Consider the following 17,155-nt stretch of genomic DNA (forward strand, 5'->3'; position numbering starts at 1 on the left):
ACTATATGTTTAATCTAATTGTTTTACATTTAATTGATGCCCAGTGTCGGGAAAGATTGCAGATAAGAAATGGCTCTCCCTTAGCGATAGGGTGAGGAGTTCAATCATTCAGGAGTCGTTGCTCCTCCACATTGAAAGGAGCCAGTTAAGGCAGGTGCCTCCTGGGTAAGGTGTTCAGACCAGGGAGGTCCTATCGGGAGGAGATCCTGGAGTAGACCCGGGACTCAGTGGAGAGAATATAGCTATCGCGTGCCTGGGAACGCCTCGACAATACAATACAATATAATATTAAATACAATGTAAACATCTCCCATAAATGAGGATGCTAGGGCAATTCAATGAGAATTTAAAATAACCCCTAAAAAACGAATGTATTTCACTGTACATTCATTTTAAGTTATTTGTCTAATCAACATTGTTTGCCTCGTTGAATACGAAAGACAATTATATATGTCATGGCGCTGGAAATACCTCCTCTCGCTCACTGCTCTCCTCTCTGTTTGCTTCTTGTTTTTGTGCCTGAGTAAATGTAAGACATGTACACCTGAAGTCCATCAACTCATCTGCAGGAGTACATCTATCCCAGTTCACTTTACATTGGATCACTCTTCCCACTGCTAAGTTACAAATACTAAAGCTATGCTAACATAGGGCTGTGCGATATGACCAAAACCTCATCTCCCGATATCAGACATCTATCGTCCGATAACGATATAAATCACAAAAATGTAACATTTGCTGTAAATTCTGTGAATCTCGGGCAGCTCGTCTTGCATGAAGTGTTTCCAGCTGCGCGTCGTGTAGCTGGAGTCGAGTGTTTTAACCGATGCATGAAACGACACATTTTTAGACATAAGTTGTAACGGCGCCGTTTTCTTTGTGAGTATTTATTACACGGCGTGCTGCGGGGAAAAGCCTGTTCTAACGTTTGAGTCTAAGCTTTATTTTTTAACACCTGGCGGCTCTTTTTTACTTCTCATCCGTAAATAATCTGCTCTGTCACGTGATTCAGTTTATTTTGAAAAGTCTCAACAGGATCTTGCGCTTTATTGTGAAAGGTTTATGTGGAACATAAACAAGCGGACACGCGAAGGTTTTACCGTTGTTGTTGCTAACGACAACGCATAAATACAGGTGCTTGTCCGTCCGTAGTGTGGTTATATTAAATATAAGAGAAAGAGAGAACTTTAAGAAATGAATATAAACACTACAGTGACATCAGAACCATGAAAAAATATTACCGTAAACAGTTTATTTTGCGACACCACGAAACAAACGATAGCGTAAAATGCAACATAGACGTTTTTATATCGTCATCCATATATATCGTTATATCGAACAGCCCTGTGCTAACACACACCTGTGATAAAGCTCTCGGCACACATCTTGCAGTTATTCATTCAACAGATCATTGGAGAATTTTATGCATGCTACACATTTACATAGTCTGCCACTTTCTGAACACGTTACAACAATATCACTTACAGTTGCAGAATAATCAAGGAGGGAAGAGTCCTATTCATCTTACAATAACTCGCTCAAATTAAGTGAGCTTTTCAGAACAAACTATTCTTTCAAAAATTTCTAACGGCAGACTCTACGGCTAGATGCTTGATTTTATACACCTGTGGACCTGAAAACACTGGTATTCAAAGACAGAGATGTTCTGTCCACATGGAATACATAAAAACACACAAACACAGCCATTCCTTCCATTTTATCAAAGTGTTTAAATTGTTTGTGTCACCACACACCTGCAGTCTTCCAATAGCCACGAGGCAGTACTTTCCAGTCTGACCCGCCTCTGTGTCTTCTTCTGGTATAGTCATACCTGAGCACAAGAGAAAGGAAAAGAGCAAGGTGTGAAACATAAAGTGTGTTTTTGTCGAGCACAGACAGATCCTTCTGTGGGAAGTGTTTACTCAGGAGAAGAGATTTTTCAGTGAAACAGATTAGCTCTGAAGGCTTAGAAGTGGTGACATTAAGCCCTTTCTGCCAACAGTCATCATGGGAAATGTCAACTCTTAAAGTGATGTGCTGCAGATATTGGTTGAGACTTAGTATACTGTGAGTGCAGTCTCATATGTTTTACTGAAACATGGTTGAATCATCGCCCGACTTCAATGTGGATCTAACTGGTTTCACCCTTATATTGTATGGTAATGCCAAAGATTGTCTGCAACTAAACTCCCAGTCAGGAAATGGATGCTGCTGAAGCTCTGAGGGCGCCTGCTCTGAGCGTGCTAGTGGAAACAGATAGATTGACATGAACCTCTGTAGACACACAATCATACCCACAAAGACTGTATGCTGTTTCCACAATAACAAACTAGTGACATGAAGGCAATTTTCAACCAGAAAAGGGTAACGTTTAGAGATGGATGGGGAATCTGTGCCATCTCTGGCTTCAACAAAAAGAAAAGAGCCATTTAAGGAGCTGATGGACTCAACCAGTTCTTCAACGGATTTGACTATATGGTCACACCCAGTCCCACTGCTTCTCCTCCTCCTTGCATTTCTAATATGGATCAGGTACTTCCCCTCTCACACCTGTGCCTCTTTTACGTCACAGAGGCATGGGTGAGACTGGAGCTAGGAAGCCTAAGCTCTGGGAAGGCTGATGGCCCAGAGGGTGTGTTCAAAGCTGCTTGAGGACTGTGCTTCCCCCCCTAACTGTGTCTACTTCTCAACAGGATCTTCAATCTGAGTCGACACTGTGGAAGCATCCTGTATTCTGCCAGTACCAGTGTCCACTTGAACTGAACGACTACAGATCAGTGGCCCTTACACGGCACATCATGAAATCCTTCCTCATCTGGGGGCATTTGGAACTGATGTGAGAGTTATGTTCTTTGATTTTAGTGCTTTTAATACCATCCAACTAAATATGCTCAAAAACAAGCACACAGACACGGGACTGTATTCCTCTGTTTCCTGGATTACAGATTAGCTGACAGGAAAGCCATAGTTTGTCAGGTTGGCTAACTGTGTTTCACCCACTAAAACCTTTGGTTTTTAATCCTCATACAAAGAGCAGAGGAGCTACGTCAGACAAAATTCAAGCAGTGAGAAGTAATCTACTGGCTGACATCCAGTCCATCATTAACCATGAACCCCAAAATGCCCAGACTGGATCAAGGAAGCCCTTTCAGCTTTTCTAACGCATGCACTTTGTGATAGCCAGTTATGGGCATTCGCTATAATATCCTGGATCAGCCAGCGCTACCATTGTTCACTACTATTTTGCTGTGTCAGCACATTTTAAATATTCTCCGATGCTTTGACCCCAATCATAACTAACCAATCATAAAATGACCTTTAAAACATTGTTTTCCATTTCTGCAAACGCCACATGTTTGGATGGGCTGAGATGTTTTGAGTGAAATCTGTTCAAGTGAAGCCTTTCATGTCACGTCATAATTCCAGTTAAAAACAGAAGTTAGACCACAAAAAGGCAAAAATAAAGAAGTTAAATCAATTCCTCTTTCATTTTTGCCAGAAGTCACTGATGAATGAACTTTGTACTGTGGGATGAAGCTAAAATACCTTTGACTAAACGACAGCAGGAAATACAAATGCACAGACAGACAAAAATCCAAGTTCCAAATAAGACGATGACTTCATCGTCATCTGTGGCTACATTTCTCAATGTTCAGCCAACACCAAATGCACGCTCATTAAAGTGGAACTGTGCGTGTCTGGATTTTTCATAGCGTGTCTCTGTTATCCATCTGAAGTTTATAAGCGTCTGTATGTTGCTTGATACCCGATGTATTGTGTCCAGAACATTCCAAAGGAGTATTTTTAGCTCAAGGAAGAGAGACCATATGTCCCTGATTGCAAAACACATGTGGAATTATTCCAGTGTGGCCTGAGAACCCCGGGAGGAATTTTGTTGTTTTTATTTGGTGTTGCTCAGTCTCATCGCTCTACTTTGTCACGTCATCAATTTAGACACCTGGTCTGAGACCACGGCAGCATACCACGCACGTGCGTGTTACATTGTAAATATGGGCTTTTCCCCTCATGATAACATACGGTAACACAGCTGTAAGAAATCTGATTTATGAACAAATTTCATATAAATCATACACGGAGTTCGACCAACATTTGGGAGAAGCAGATTTGTTTTTAGCTGGATTGATTTTTTTAAACTCCTATATAAACTTTTGTGTCTTTGTCAATCTTCCTTTGCCTCTTAAAAATTACCGCTGGCTTACAAAAGTTCAAATAAATGGTAAAAAAAGGCAGCTCCTAGATAAAATAGCTGGGCGACAGTTATTTTATCTGTAAGAGGCATTTGCTTAAAACTGGGGGTCCAAAGAAAGTGGTTCATCTTCAGTTTGAAAAATGTTTGCCAACACTTTACCCAACCGTTTATATAAAAGATGGACACAGCCATGTCAGCCTTCAGGTGAACACTTTCACTTTTGCCGTCTTGGTATTTTGAAACTAGTTGCAAGGAATGAGCAGTGGTTCTCTTTTAATCCTCACTCGGCATCGGACCCAAACCTTCTGGCATCACCAGTGGTAGCTCCTCCACGGTAGGTCCGTAAATGCCATGTACATGTAAAGACCAGTCATCTGAAAGACGTGCACCTCAAAGGTTTTCTGTTTTCAGACTTTATATTTTTACATTTTGTGTGTGTGTGTCATGTTGAGGAGAAGGCCCTTCTGTTTTTGTTTCCCCGCTGCTATTAAAGCTTAGCAATATTAGCTACGACTATCACTGGATCCTCTCAGGGGAACACTGAGTTTAAAGACAGGTTAACAACATCACTTGCCCAGCTGCAGTTAGCAATCTTCAAAGAGATGGTTAACACTCCTCCTTCATCTTTGGCAGTTTTCAGAGAGCCGGGGTTACATGGTGGGCACTTCAGACAAAGATCCATCCGAAAACATAATGTACAAAATTAACTTCATGATGTATTCAATAAGGCTTGAAATTAGTGAAGACCATCAACTTATAACAGCAGTGTTTACGCGTTTACAGTCAGGACACCAAAGACAGTTTTCAAATTCACACTTTGACACAGTCTGATTTCATTTGAAACCAGATGACTTGCCCTTTGCTGTCTGTTAGAATGAAGGTTTCGACATGAAGCACTTCATGTTATAAAGACAATTCACACTATGGGGCCCTGCTCTCAAAAGCTGACACAGAAGTAACACTGTGTGTTTTGGATTTAAGAAAGAAGTGCTTAAAAGTAGAGTTTTTAAAACATGTCTAGTGCCATCTTGTGCCAGTACAGCGCGTGACATCATTGGCTGGTTGTGGGCAACCAACCAAGGTGCAATCTCCTCAACAATCGAACCAAAGCGGTCAAGTGTCTTTTGATGAAAGACATGAAAGAACATATGATTGCCTTTATGGGGAAGATCTCTGAGGCAGGGCATGCTGAACCAGCCCCACCACCCACTGGTGAACAACAGTGCTGGTATTTTCCAATCTTTGGAGTTTATTACCTGCGTAAACCAGGCCAAGTACAAGTAGTGCTCAACTCCAGCGCATGATGCTGTCTCCCTTAATAACATCCTGTTGAGTGGAACCAACTTAAATACACTTTGGCACTTTTAAACTGACAGTTTTACCTTTTTTGTCTTCCGACAGGAGAAGCCTTTGACCTGTGGGGGTATTTTTTCCACAGTCAAGCACAGCAGCACAAACAGCATATTTGATCTTTCGGGATTTGCGACCCCAATAGCAGTACAGCACCAAGCGATATTCAGGGAGCTGTGCACTGAGCATTTCGAATGGGCCCCAACACCAACTAAAAACGTGACACAGTGAAAGAAAAAAAACCTCAAAAGATTATGTCCTCAGAACAAAGTTAAGAAATGTTCTCATTTACACCGAGGAGAACATAAAACAAAACTCATATATTCCCTCAGTTGCGGTCCACGTATGCTCCAGTGCAATTAATACATAAATAAGGCTCAAACATGGATCTGATGATGGATCTGCAGCTTCACTGCATATTCAGTGTGGTAGATGAGATGCAGCTGTTTGTTCATCCACCACCTGCCACTGGGAAAGTGCTAACAGAAATGGTTATGGACAGAGTTGGTAATGAGGGTCATTTACTTTAATCAGCCGTGTATATCTGACATTTTTGACTGTGCTTAATGGTTTCACTAACTGGTTTTACTTTGCGGTTTACTGGCCTTACTTTTTGACTGTCTTTTACAGCTGTTGCCTGTTGTGGTATCAGCGTCGCTCTTAATTTTTGCCATACAGAATTATGCAGTTGAAAATATCTGGAACTTTAAGGTCTTGAACAGGTAAACAGTGAACAGTGGAAGGATGGGACTGCTTCCGTTTGTAAAACACCATCAGTAGTAAGAGCTGACTGAAGCTGTAAAGTTTCTGTTTCGGTGTAAGTAAATGTTACTACTTCTGATCAACAATGTCTTTTGAGCCTTGGTATGTGTTTGCAGGGTTCCATAATAAGTAACGCTACTGCTCATCTCACTCGTGTCTGCAGCCACATACAGCATACCCAAGCCTTTGTGGACATGATGCTGATCCTCATGTTTTCATGTGTTTCAACTTAATCTGAAGTGGCTCTAACTCTGTGCCAACCACAGGATTGGCTCAGTCCTACTCTCACTGTCGTTGGACTTTTGTGTTGTCTGTCAGAACACAGACAGAATGATTTGTACTGACTTTATATTGGGCATCGCTCATTTCTATCAAAGAAAATCTATTTTAACATTTTGTCCCCCAGTCCAGCTGAGCTGTATAGCACATCTTCCTGAGTATGTATCATTATGGCTGTGACTCACCCAGGTAGAGCAGCTCATCTGCTAATTAAAAGGTCACTTGTTCATTCACCAACAGATGGAAGTACCAGCCCTGTTTCCAGTCTGCATGCCAAAGTATTCCTGGGCAAGATACTGAACCCTGAGTGGCTCCTGATGTGTTCATCAGAGTGTGAATGGGTGAATAACATGCTGTATAAAGCACTTTGAGGGCTAAGGTAAAGTAGAGAAGCACTGCATAAGAACCTTTTACAGTGGGAGTGAGAAAGGGAGGCTGAGACACGCAAGCTTGTTCTCATTGTAAACAGCCAACTGTCCGCTGGGAAACCCATCAGCCAAAAGACACAGTACAACACCACTCCAGCTGTCAAAGACTTGAGAAGATGTAATGTTTCCTTTGGACTGTATTTGAACATGAACTTGACAGGAAAAAAAGCCTTTTGTCACAAGACACCAAGAAACTGTTTGAACTCTGTAGATACAGAGATACAGCTAGACTGAAGTCTTGATCCAGAGCTCAGCAGAGGCCACCACCACATCTCACTTACAAGAACTCTCAGTAGAAGTGTGATATGTATGAGTGCGCTCTTGTTTACCTGCAGGGGGCCAGGCTTTGATGTAGCCAGTGCAATGCACCACAGAGTACTGAGCCTCTCCTTCTTTTGAGGGCCCGAGGCCATTCCTGACAAAGGAGGGAAAAACCAAAACATGTTAGCAACACAGACAGCGCTACATTGCAGTTTCATTTTTCCGTTGAAAGAAACAAGTTTTACACTTAAAAATGAATACAACATAATGATGAAATGAGAAGAGAATTTCTGATATAACTTTTTAGTTCCTTAAAAATGTACCCACAACTCGGAGTATCAGGTTGCTTTGGTGGAAATATGATTACACTGTTGCATTTAAATCTTTAGTACAAGAAGAACTCGAAGGCTCTGACTGTTAAAATAAAAGCTCCTTTTTAGGAAAATATTTACTGTATAAAGGTTTAGTTGGTAACAGCTACAAAGCTTAGTGTCTATATTCCATTCAACCCCAGAAAAGTCAGGAGTTACGCCTGGATCACAACCATGGCTGCCATTCAAGCCTTAAACATACCTGTATCGCTTTCTCATGTTAGCCAGGCGGTTTAAGGAGATGTGATCCAGAGGAGCACTGCCACATCTACACACAAACACACAACACAGACAACAGTGTTACAGAACTGCAACAGAACAAAGTGTGCACATCTTGAACTACAGATGCCAAAATGAGACAGTTACAGAGTACTCACTACTCACAGAGCTGTCAGATAATTCATCCATTGAAACATTTGTATGCTGATCGTTGACTATTTAAAATATTAAGCATTTGTTTAAACTCAGAGAAACAGGCTGCTTCAAACGTAGCTCATTGTGGAGCCGATTCCCTGCGTAAGTACTTTTTTCTCCAACTGAGTGCAAACCCTTGGCACCAGATTTTGTGAACGCATGTTGTAAGATCACATATTGGAAGACAAAAGTCTTTTCAAGAGTCATCAGTCAAAATTCTGAAGTATTTATATTTCAATACTAAATCAATCTTCAAACCAAGGAAAATTCAATGAATTTAATTTAGTGTTGGAAACATTGGAAACTAATTTGCTGAACAGTATCAAAGGATTGTTGGAGCTGAGGTGTGGAACCAACAGAATACATCACAGTGTCATCAGCATAAAAATGGAAATTGATACTTGTTGATGGCCCAGAACTGATCCCTGGGGAACACCTGCAACCACACCAAGGAAGGTACTGCCTTCAGCCTTCACACATCACATTACCAGCACAATAAAGAAGAAGAAGGACCAAAACAAAACAAAACAGTGCACGGTAAATGGACTGATTCTTATATAGGGAGTTTTTACTGTCCCTCAAAGCCCTGCATACCAGCGTCCCCAACCTTTTTTTGCGCCACGGACCGGTTTATGCCCGACAATATATTCACGGACCGGTACCGGTCCGAGGCCCGGGGGTTGGGGACCACTGCGGTATACAATATGCCTTCAGTCCAGTGGTTTTTATGCTCGCCACGTGGCTTGCGTCTCAAGATGATTTTCAAATCACATTCTGTGTCACGAGACAATCTTTGTGGTGCATCGGCCGGTCGTGCACATCTTAAATTTCATAACTTGGTGCTTTGTGCCGCGGCCGATGCAGCTGGGTTGAAGACACGAGCGTACTATCATGCCAGTTTTTACCGCCACTTTAATAGTAATCCTACACAGAAGCTACACTGACACACAAAAAGAGATGTTGCAAACTTGATTTTGTGAAAAGACCCACTTGGCTTTCAGCGTTAACTTTTTCGTATGGCACGATATTGTCTGATTGGCGACACCTATCGTTTAGGAGCGGCTTTATACAGTGCAGCTAATATAGTGCAGCGGATTGACTGCATCTGAGCAATGAAGGCACAGCAGAGAGCAAGAGTGAAGCGACCAATAGCAGCTTCAGTCACCTTTTTAGACTTATTCATACAAGCACTTTTTCCTATGCTTTCCTAAGGTGTTCTCTAATATCTACACACATTCATACTCCAATGTATCGGAGAGCATCTTGGGGTTAGTATATTGTCCAAGTTAGGGATCGAACCACCAGCGTCCAATCAGTAGACGACCTAATGGACATAATGAAGGTGACACTGCTACCATTTAATAACTAAATCGATATCTGCCTCAAAGGTGTTGCAAATGTGTAAGATATGATCCACAAGTGTAAACTAAGATTTGTGTGTATTTATTCAGCTTTGGATGGAAAATAGTTTGTTAAACAGTTTTACGTGTCGTCACATTGCTTCATATTTCTGTGTGGATTGAAGCACAACTTCATTAGCCTTTAAAAGTTACCTACAAATTATTGTACACGTTTGTAAAGTTCATGCTTTACATCATCTCACACACATTTGCAGCACTTCTGAGGCAAATTTCTCTCCATAGGTTAGTTCTGCAGATGAACGTTACATAAACGAGACTCAATCTAATAAAGGCTCCACAGAAATGTTAGCCTGGTGATCATGCTGCGTTCTCCTTTAGTGCTGTTTCTGCATGTGTCACAGAGGGGATGCATTTCAGTGTTTCCAGCATGCTGTTTGCATTATGAAGAGCCAGAATAGCAACAGGAAAAAAGTCGACAGATTTCTGAGAATATAACACACTGAGCTCCGTGCAACTCTCAGGCCTTTGTGACAGATCCAGACCAAACAAGCTAAGAGCACACTCTGGCAATAACAAAAACAGCATGTTAGGGGAAAAAATGGAAAAGGCGAGGCTTTTCTAAGCTCTCAAAGGAGTCAGTGCTGCTTTCATGTCATTTCTGCCAAAGGGTAATGAGGGCTGTGGGGCAAACCGAGTCACATCCTGACACAGAGAAAAAGACAAATTTAGAAACAAACTGGATTTGCAAAGGGTCTGAAGCGATGGCGTGGAGAGAATATACACAGAGGGAAATCCTAATGAGCTGTATACAGAACATCAGCCACCTGGTAAGAAAACTGTGAGACAACATTTCTAGTAATATTACTTAAGGATAAAAAGGCATATAGCCTGAGCATATGTGGTGTGAAAAAGGTCATTTAAAAATCAGGTATGAGCCATATATTGGATTTTTCTTTCATGGCATTTAGAAGCCTGGTGAGTGCACTTTCACAGCTGACTAGGTACAAATCTAATGTTACAGAAGAATCAACAAGTCATCACTGTAAAATACCTTATCGACAAAATATACTCACACTTCGAAGACTTGATTTAAACCCACTGTATCCTAATCTTAGTAAAGTCAGGATATGTTAACAACGTGTCAAACTCAAGGCCTGCGGGCCACATCCGGCCCGGCGGACATTTATATCCGGCCCGCGAGATCATTTTATATAGATTTATTATTATTGTTATGCATGGCCTGGCGATATGAGGCGCTAATAACACACACAGATCCCATAATGCAGCGCTGCAGCCTCCTTGCTGAACGCTAGGCTACCTGGGAACATTCCCGCGTCAATCAAGTCAAACTTCTGTTATTGTGAAGCTCGCCGCTCACAATGGTGGAGAGAAAAGATTCTGAAAGCAGAGCCTTTCAGCACCGGTGGGAGGCTGAATATATGTTTACAGACATGCTGGTAAACCCATGAGTCTTATTAGTGGAGCTAATGTAGCTGTAATGAAGGAATTTAATTTAAGACGGCACTGCGAGACAAAACGTCAGGATAAGCTGAAAAACCTAAACGCAGAAACTACAGGAAGTAGAACCTGACATTTCAGCAGACGTTTGTCACCAGAGCAAAACCACAAAGTGAAGCTGTTGTGAAAGCAAGTTTTATCGTAGCAGAGGAGCCAAATGAGCCCGGTACCGCTCTGAAGAGCTGCAGGATGAAGCTGTGCGACGTCTTCCGTCCAGACAAAAACGCAGATTTTAGCAAATGTGAGCCTGAGCAGAAACACGATTGCTGATCGGGTTTGTGAGACGGCCACTGATTTAAGAACACAGTTGTGTGAAAGAAGCAAAAACGTTATTGCATACTCTCTTACTGTGGATGAAAGTACAGACATGATGGACACTGCACAGCTGGCCATCTTCATCCGTGGAGAGGAAATATTGGACATTAATCGATGCACGGGACAACGACAGGAAAAGACATTTTTTTTAAACGTATGTCAAGGTGAAACTGTCCTGGGACAAACTTGTTGGACTTACAACAGATGGAGCGCCGGTGCTGTGCGGTGAAAAAAAGCGGACTAGTCAGCAGGATGCGAGTAAAGATGCAGGAGAAATGTACGCTGAGTTAACAGCACATCACTGCATCACACACCAGGAAACGCTGTGTGGTAAAGTCCTAAAAATGGAGCATGTAATGATCACCGTGATGCGAACTGTAAACTTTATCTGAGCTAAAGGTTTAAATCACCGTCAGTTTGAGTCTTTTATGTAGGAAATGGATTCAGAGTTTGCCCACATTCCTTCATGCAGAGCTCCGCTGGCTGAGTTATGGGAAAGTTCTCAAAACAGTTTTTGAGCTCAGCAAGGAAACCTGTCGGTTCATGGACATGACGTGTATGATACGGTGAAGGCGTTTCACGTGAAGCTGTCACAAATGCACCAGTGCAACCTGCCGCACTTTCCCTGTTGCAGTAATGTTGAACCAAGAAGGCGCACTTTGCTGATAAGCTGAGCGCACTGAGTTCACGCGGCACTTTGGTGACTCTGAAGCACAAAAAGAGAACTTCAAGCTGCTTCGCAAACCAATAATAACCAAAGGAATAATATTCCCGTCTGTTTTTATTCATATTTATGTTTAAAAAAACATGTTTTACTGTGTTCAATAAATGTTTTTCTTGTTTGGCCCACGACCTAAAGTGTGCCTTGACTTTTGGCCCCTGTGCAGTTGAGTTTGATAACCCTGATGTAAACCATGTAAAGATATCAGGCCTTCAGGCCTTATTAGCGCATTGTCTGTGTTATTAGCAAATCCCTATATCAATGCCCCACAGTGAATCTCTACCTTATCGTGATAGAGCGGTTTTGTCTGTCCCAGGGATCCCAGGGGCTATGTTGTCATTCAAATTGATCCTGGGTGAGGGACCAGACAAAGAGGGATTCAGAAAAGCCCTATGAATGTAAAATCCAGGGAACAGTTCACCCATCGTGGGATAGGGTTACCAGGGTCCTGCCCTGGAGCTCGGCCTGGGGAGTTTGACCCGAAGGAGAGCACCTGGTGGCCATGCCTTAGCCTACGGGGCGCAGCCAGGCATACCCCGAAGAAGCGACATGAGCCCACCCTTCTGTAAGCCCACCACCTGCAAGAGGCACCGTAGGCAGATTAGCATTCAGCGGGAGACTGGGGACATTAAGTGGACCATGTTCAGCACATGAAACTGCTTCACTGAGCTGTGGCAGAAATGTGGCCGGTGCCTGTCGTCGTGGTAACCCTAAAACCAGATGGTGGACACTGGAGATGGAGGGAGCTATCATGCTGAAGGAGGAGTCTGAGGATTCTGTGGGTGGAGCCTGATCCATTGCTAGGAGCCATTCGGTCCTCATACAACCGTTGCAAGAGTTTGGACCACAGACAATAAATCAGACTCATTGCCAGTGGGTGTTGGACGGCCCTTTGTCACTGATTCTGTTCATAATTCTTATGGACAGAATTGCTGTCTATATTTGAAAATCACGCATCTTCTAGATGAGAAACACCATTTGCATGAAGTCTACCTGAGCAACTCCAAGTCCAATGCAATAAAATAAAACCATAAAATATCATTTGCTGGACTGTTCAATTGGAATTGCGTGAGATGCATGACAAAAGGTCAATAAATAAACCTCACAGGATCAAAGGTTTACACTGACAGGCACGACATGTGAACAGACTCCTGATTTTTAGTGGTAAGTATTCATCAAAAGGAGCAGTGGTGGTGCCATAGTTGAAGATGTTAAGGTTGTCAGTGGGAGTGAGCAGGATGGACAACATAACATTAGAGAGGGAAGGTTGGGATAGTTTGGACATATGCAGAAGAGAGATGGTGACTCTACTGGACAAAGGAGACTGAATATGAAGCTGCCAGGCAGGAAAAAAGGGGAAGACCACAAAATTCATGGATGTACTGAAAGAGGACGGGTGGTGTGACAGAAGACGACGCTAAAGACAGGGTGAGGTTGTGGCAGATGATTAGCTGTAGTGACCCCTAAAGGGAGTCAGTGGGAGAAGCTGGAAAATTCTCCAACAATGTAAAATGTAACATTTTAAGTAAATGAGGCCATTACTGACTGTAGCTAGGCTGTTCCTACAGCTGTGACTTTGATTGTGAATTATCATTGTAGAGTCTTTACCTTTCAATACAAAGTACCTTGAGGCAACTCTTGTTGCGATTTGGTACTATGTAAATAAAACATAATTAAATCAACACATCATTCATTCATTATTCATTAATTTAAAAAAACAACAACATAAAAATAATTGATAATAAGCCTATTTGAAAAAAATACACATTTTTGAGGTTTGACCATTAACCCTTTAAGACCTACCATAGAACCAAGTCCGCCAGAGCTTATATTATATTTTTACATGCTGTAGTGCCATTTATGGGAGCATTTCAAGTTGCTATACATCAATACAACCACTACAGCCTAAATTTTAATAATATGTATGCATTAAGTGCATAGTAATTACATAAATTGCAAAAAAGTGCAATAAACTACAAAAAAATTGAAAATCGTTTTTGATTTTTTAACATATATTTCTAGTTAGAGAAATTTAAGAGGTTTATCCCTCAAAACTGTAAATACAAAAAAGTTGCACAAAATAGTTTACAACAACAGGAAATTTATTTTGAGTGTCTTTATAGTTTTGTTTTTGAAATACACCAATTTTTATACACTGCAGGAAAAACGAAAATAAATATAATAGTGCAAATTTGCAAAAAAGCAGCATCTGCATCAAAATAAACTATTTCCAGCAGTGCAATATGAGTCCTCAGCATCCCAGAAACGACACAGAAAGTCATAAAGTCAAAGATAACTTTTAAAAACACCAGCATAAGCTCATGAGGCCTTGATGGTAAAAAAACTACATTTCCGCGAAAATGACGTCACTTCCGGTTTCGGGCAGGACATGGCGGACATGCGATAGTTCGCGCTGATGGACGTAGGAAGTGTTACAAGCAGCTGATCGGATCGGCAAAGCGTGTTTCTGGAATATTATGTTTTTGTTGCTGCAAGAGCTCTTTATGCAATTTTTGCAAAGCTGTATGTGGAAGGAGACTGTGACCGAGGACAAGCTGATGGCATAAGATGTAAGTACAACTCCTCTGGTTTCATATGCAAAAAGAATTATTGTGCTAGCTCACGCGGTTGCGGTGCTACCGGGATTTAAAAATAGTTACACAAAACGGAGCGTGCCCACTCCGACCGGGTCTAAAGGGTTAAAAGAAAATATCACTGTTTTATTCACATAGCTTTACATGGACTACACCTCCTATAAGGTGTCTCATAGGCACATTTAGACAAACTGTGCTGTCAGTAAACAGCTTACCAGTGGTAATAAAGCAGTGCTCTACTCTGCCCACATTGATGTAAAAGTCTCACAACAATGACAGATCCCCAACCATTTCTGTGACCGCTTAACTTCTTTCTGATGTGACGTTTATGGGATCTGCTCTGGAGCTAGATTTGCATCTTATATTTCTGGTATAAACACATCCATTAACTGTCCCGGTTTAAATTAGATGTCATTGTCAGTGTTACCTTTTTATAGCTCCTAACACAGTAGGGAGGCTGTTGTGGTTGCAGGATAAGTGACTGCACTCTGCACTTAACAGGCTGCTATTGCTATTGTGTGGACTAACGCTGCAGTGATTAGAGGGAGGCGTAGAGACACATCATTATAACCAGGCTTCCATTTCCTTTCGTCAACATCTCAATAGATATTACACTGAACGCAAGTCTCAATCTTGGTCTCACCACTGCCCTATAGGTCTGAGATGACCTATTTCTAAAGGGATCCAGGGGCAACGCAGCAAAGACTAAAACAACAAAGTAGAAAAAACAGAGACGCTCCCTTCCTGCTACAATACATCAAACGCTGCTAAGAATCACTTCATCTGTGCTCGCTTGCATTTCAACAGATTTCAGTCTGCTGACATGCAAGCTCAAGTTGAAAGCAATGAAAGAGCAGATTTGGCCTTACATCAGACTACCCTGCTTTCCCCAAACACTTTAACATTACCCAAATAAATGACTGATGCAGTGATCACTAAAAAGTAACCACTTGAAAAATTCCATGGATCACGTTTACATTATATATGTAAACAATCTGACAAGTAAAACTCATCTGGAATTAAACCCAGAGAAACTAGTAAAATCACACTAACGGCCAAGCTAAACATCCCACCATCTACTCCATAACCGTGCATATGAAGCTTAACCCGGTCGTTACTGTACTATCATTTTGAATGGTTGTCCGACTTTGTCTTATGTGCTGTAATATAACTCTGAGTTCAATGCACTGCTCTATAGTGCAGTCATTTGTGGGCTGGGGCTCTGGAGGGCCACAAAGGTCGTAGCTGAAATTTAAGTATGTATATTTGGGTGGGCCCACTGGAAGTTTTGGTTTTTAGGTAGCCCACAGCAGTCTTGACCTTTGGGTGCTCGAAAGGCACAAAATCAAAATCCCCCCTCCCCAAAAAACAACTTGGTCACACACACCTCATTCGGCATATGAAGGAGCGTCGGGAGCCCATGCACATCCTCATGGAGGATTGTTGTCCTTCCTTCTTCACCGTTCCCGTCTTCAGGTCCAGAATTCGCCCTGTTGACACACAAACAACATCTTTAATAATAATATTACACATGTATAGTCTGCAACAACACTGCCACGGTCCTGGGTCTTTCGCCCAGTGTTCTGTGTTTTTTGCTCTTTTACGTTCGGTCCAGCACTGCTTTGTTTTTCATTTTGAAATCAGCTTTAAAGCAGTTTGAAGCATCTGGGTGCTAATCCTGAGTGCCACAGTGTTTCATGACAGAAAAACGCATCAAGTGGACATGTAGTTTTATGAGTGGCAGCAGGCCGGTCTGTCTCTATTGATTGTAAGTGATGGCTCGAACACAGTGAAGCTAAGGTGTACTTGTGTACTTTTGCTTTGACAGCAGCAGTGAGTACAGGCTCATCCTTTATCACATTCAAAAGAACGTGTTTACTGATTTCCTCTGTGGTAATGAACCAAACAAATGGCATTGGGTCAGTTTCTGGGGAGTAGATCCATGCAGGACCTTGAGATCAGAATCTATTCAGAGTAAAATGTTTGTTTGATCAACATCAATACTGCCATTTTAGCAATATCCAATCAGTCTGTTGTATCTAGAATGAGTGTTTCAATAAAGCTGCAGTAAAAAGCCTAATTAATCGTCCTGTGACTGACATCAAACCACTTGTGGGATCTAAGTGCACATTAAATCCCTCAACCAATTCTCTTCACTGGCACTGAGACGGGAATGAAGAGAGAGACATTCGAATTGAAGGCTTGAAGAGAAAGCTGATTACTGAGACGGCCAGAAAAAAGCAACTTCACCGACCTCTCAGAAATGCAGTTCATTACTTTTAGTATCCAGAAACCATGAAGCTGACTGGATATTGACACTGGGGGTGGGCGTTATATATTTAATATACTCAAGGAATCCTGAGTTTTCCCCACATATGACGGCTTTATCGTACCCATCAAGTATAAAGTGCTTAAGCGGAAAAAATTCACGTCGAGTTTTTCCCCCTCATGCTGCAAATGCATCATTAATTATGTTGGAATTTTTAAGATCACTCAAGCTGTTCAAGAGTTACGGTAGTTTAAAGAAACACTGGACAAAGCTCTCACAGTGGCAGGTTAGTGGCTTACACA

The 17,155-nt window shown here is 41.8% G+C and overlaps 2 protein-coding genes across 6 annotated transcripts in view; one reads left to right on the forward strand and one right to left on the reverse strand.

Annotated features, from left to right (window-relative positions):
- ctxnd1 (cortexin domain containing 1) overlaps positions 1-17,155 on the forward strand; it is a 135,680-nt gene that overhangs the window by 77,007 nt on the left and 41,518 nt on the right. The window lies entirely within an intron of this gene.
- arnt2 (aryl-hydrocarbon receptor nuclear translocator 2) overlaps positions 1-17,155 on the reverse strand; it is a 64,013-nt gene that overhangs the window by 25,400 nt on the left and 21,458 nt on the right. For all 5 annotated transcript variants that reach the window (XM_082530843.1, XM_082530844.1, XM_082530846.1 and 2 more), the window contains 4 exons: positions 15,972-16,074; positions 7,864-7,929; positions 7,359-7,444; positions 1,755-1,831 (listed from right to left, as the gene is read on the reverse strand). In XM_082530843.1, the coding sequence (XP_082386969.1) occupies positions 1,755-1,831; positions 7,359-7,444; positions 7,864-7,929; positions 15,972-16,074 (332 nt within the window). The remainder of the gene's footprint in view (positions 1-1,754; positions 1,832-7,358; positions 7,445-7,863; positions 7,930-15,971; positions 16,075-17,155) is intronic.

This window comes from Aulonocara stuartgranti (assembly GCF_965226115.1).
Source record: "Aulonocara stuartgranti genome assembly, chromosome: 1".
Lineage (NCBI taxonomy): Eukaryota > Metazoa > Chordata > Actinopteri > Cichliformes > Cichlidae > Aulonocara > Aulonocara stuartgranti.